The sequence below is a fragment of the Bipolaris zeicola genome (assembly GCF_000523435.1).
Source record: "Bipolaris zeicola 26-R-13 unplaced genomic scaffold scaffold_627, whole genome shotgun sequence".
NCBI classification, from domain to species: Eukaryota; Fungi; Ascomycota; class Dothideomycetes; order Pleosporales; family Pleosporaceae; genus Bipolaris; species Bipolaris zeicola.
In genome coordinates, this window is record NW_006912676.1 from 1 (window position 1) to 2899 (window position 2899).

The 2899-nt window shown below is 46.3% G+C and overlaps 1 protein-coding gene across 1 annotated transcript; it reads right to left on the reverse strand.

The window, feature by feature from the left end:
• Nucleotides 1-1083: 1083 nt before the first annotated feature.
• COCCADRAFT_113496 (uncharacterized protein) lies at nucleotides 1084-2502 on the reverse strand (the record flags this gene model as incomplete). The annotated part of the gene is made up of 2 exons (XM_007720760.1): nucleotides 1084-2315; nucleotides 2409-2502. The coding sequence occupies 2 exons, from the start codon at nucleotides 2500-2502 to the stop codon at nucleotides 1084-1086; spliced, it is 1326 nt and encodes a 441-aa protein (XP_007718950.1).
• Nucleotides 2503-2899: the final 397 nt, after the last annotated feature.

Here is a 2899-nt window from a genome sequence, read left to right on the forward strand (position 1 = left end):
TTAGTTGAGGCCCATGCATGAGGCCAAGGAAACAAAAGAAAAGAAAAAGCTACAAAAAGGCGACACCTCAGGAGATAGAAACAATGAACACCTGTCTTTGACCCCATGACTGAAGACCCATCAAATCTGACAAGGTTACAGCGATCAACGTGAGCACATAAGTTGCACTACAGGATCGTGGCGATCGGGACTGAGCAGGGCCGATAGGAAGAGAGCGGAATGTCCAATTTCGGCCCAATATCGAGTTATAGTACTAGTGCGATCAGTACTGCACTATACGTACTGTTTCTAGTTAGCGAATCCGTAGTTGTGATCTGAATACAAAATATACAGGTGAATATTTTACGTTTAGATCTATTACGTGTACAACGTGGTACCATTACATTGATATATCTCTTTAATTATCACGGTGGTAAACGGGTAAAGGTAAGGGTATGGCTCGGTCTTATACAATCCATACCCTACCTAACCTTTATCCGAAGGCCCGGCAATCTAGCCATACTTCTACCCGACTCTTGGTATTATAATCGGGTACAGGTGGGGTCGGGTCAGATCAATATCAGGTGTAGGTTAGGTCGGTTTGCTAAGCCTGCGGGTAAAGACTAGGTCAGGTTAGATTGTTAGCCAATCGAATACTATTATCATGGGTTTTTATTGCAGTTACGTACCCCCTACCCTAGTATTGGGTAGGGGGTGTTGGAGATGCGATGGGCTGAACGCCCTTTGGATTACTCCTCGATGGGATCTCGGTTCAGTCTGCGCGTACGCCATCCGAACAACGTTAAGATGACGAGCGCAGAATCCCGGTGTCACCCGGAGCGCCCGGATTCTGCTCACCCCCCGAGCAGCGCTCAGTCAACGCGCCCAGATACTTCCGCATAGCCTTTCTCTGACGAGTAAATAAACATCACGCAGTTAGTAGTAGATATTCAGCTGGTTATCGAATACAACCTTTTACATACCTTGCGATCGCTCCCCAGAGCGCAGCCACTTACAACTCTAGCTTTTTGATTTCCCTACAACCACTAGAGATTTCTTCACGACTAGTTAATTTTAATAAGTATGAATCAATTTTATTTGCTACTAGTTAACATTCGCGCTATATTTAACTAGTAGCTGGAGTATTTCAGGGCGGTTAAATATAACGGAGAGGTGTACTGCCGTCATACCCTCTCGATTGCGAAGGTCAATCCACGACTCACTATGTACCTGGTTGCCGTGCTGTCTACAACCATGCCCTAGCTGAGCGTCTTTTAGTTCTCTACAGGACTTGTAACGTTCTAAGAGTAATCTTGTAATGCTTAAACTATTCGTCTTCACTGCTATATGTAGCAGACTGTTGCCTTCATGATCCGTCGCTAGCATCTCAGCACCGAGGTTAAGCAATGCCTCCACCATATGAAGTTCCCTACGCCCCACAGCTCTATGAAGTGCTGTTTTGCCGCTATCATCCGGGATATCCAGTGGTGCGCCTGACTGTAACAGTATACGGGCAATGTCAAGTCTTCCCAGAGAGATAGCTGTCATCAGGGGGCTAAACTGGTCTTCCTTTGGGCCATGTGTATTCGCCTCGGATATTACTAAATCTCCTGGTGACTTATCATCAGCGGCAAGTAACGGGGAGTCTGAGGTTACTATAACTGAATTCATCAAACTCTCCGATGGTGTCAACAATAGTGTGGATGGATTTCCCGAGGTAGGCGAGTAGCCATGTGACGAACTGGGACAAGACCCGCATGGCTCCCTGGGAAGATTCTCTGTCTTGCGTTGATCGTTCGGTTCGAACAATTCCAGAGTCTCAATCGCTTCCTGGACATTGGTCCTTGTAGGCGGCTGACTATTAGCACCCACTGTACAGAGTCCGCAATCGACGACTGTGGACGAGTTCGGTGTACCAGAACGCAAGTCCATGTCCAGCCAGCCACGTGTGAGATTGGGGTCTATGCATTCTACTCTGTCCCGAGTATCACCTTCGGAAAATTCCGTCTCCCCACTAATTCCATAAAACATCTCTTGCCTGTTCAGACACCTGCTCAACTGAGCATGACTATCAGCCTGATTGTTGTCCACTGACTCTCTGAAGCAAGTCCGCTGGCTGGTAAGTTGTCTTGCGCGGGTTGCCTGTGTTTCGGATCGTGTTTCAGAGCATATCTCGGCGTAAGATGAAAGATCCGGATACGAAGCACTTGATCGGTCGCATTCCATAGTCAAAGGAGATTTTTTCTTCGACTGGATTGTTCCAAGGGTTGGATGGATGTAGGTGTAATCATTTAATACAGCCTCAGCGAGTTTCATACGTGTTTTCTGCCTTGTTCCTGAATACACTTAGAAAATGGTCTTGCTACAGATAAACAGGGAGGGAGATATCGAAGATGATGCCAAGTACACAGATACAGAAAATGGCTTACGGTATTTTCTTTGAGCTACACGATTCTGAAGCTTTCGTCGCTCATTTATGTCGGTGATTTGGCGTTTCTCGCTATTCGGGGAAGTCGTGCCCATGATGTGTATTGAGCAATTACAATCTTAATTGTGGAGGCCCGTACAGAACCGTTTTTATGCCATCTCATTCACGGTACATACATATATATAGATGAAAGAGAAGGTCGGTCCGAATCACTATACCGCTTCATTTACCGTGCCTGCATTTGAACTACGCAATCTGACCGGCGAAGGTTAATAGACGCTATCATAACATGGATTTGACTACCTGGCAAGCAGGGGTTTACATTAGTGGGCTTAGTCGATACACTAGTGATGGCATTCTCCACCAGTAAGCTGGGCACCCCACCAAACTTGACGCCACTCTCTACACCATTGAGCCACAACGACGTAGTTAAAGTGGATGAATCTTGGAGGTATAATGATTTATTTAGCTCTGCATGAAGCCCTAGTATGT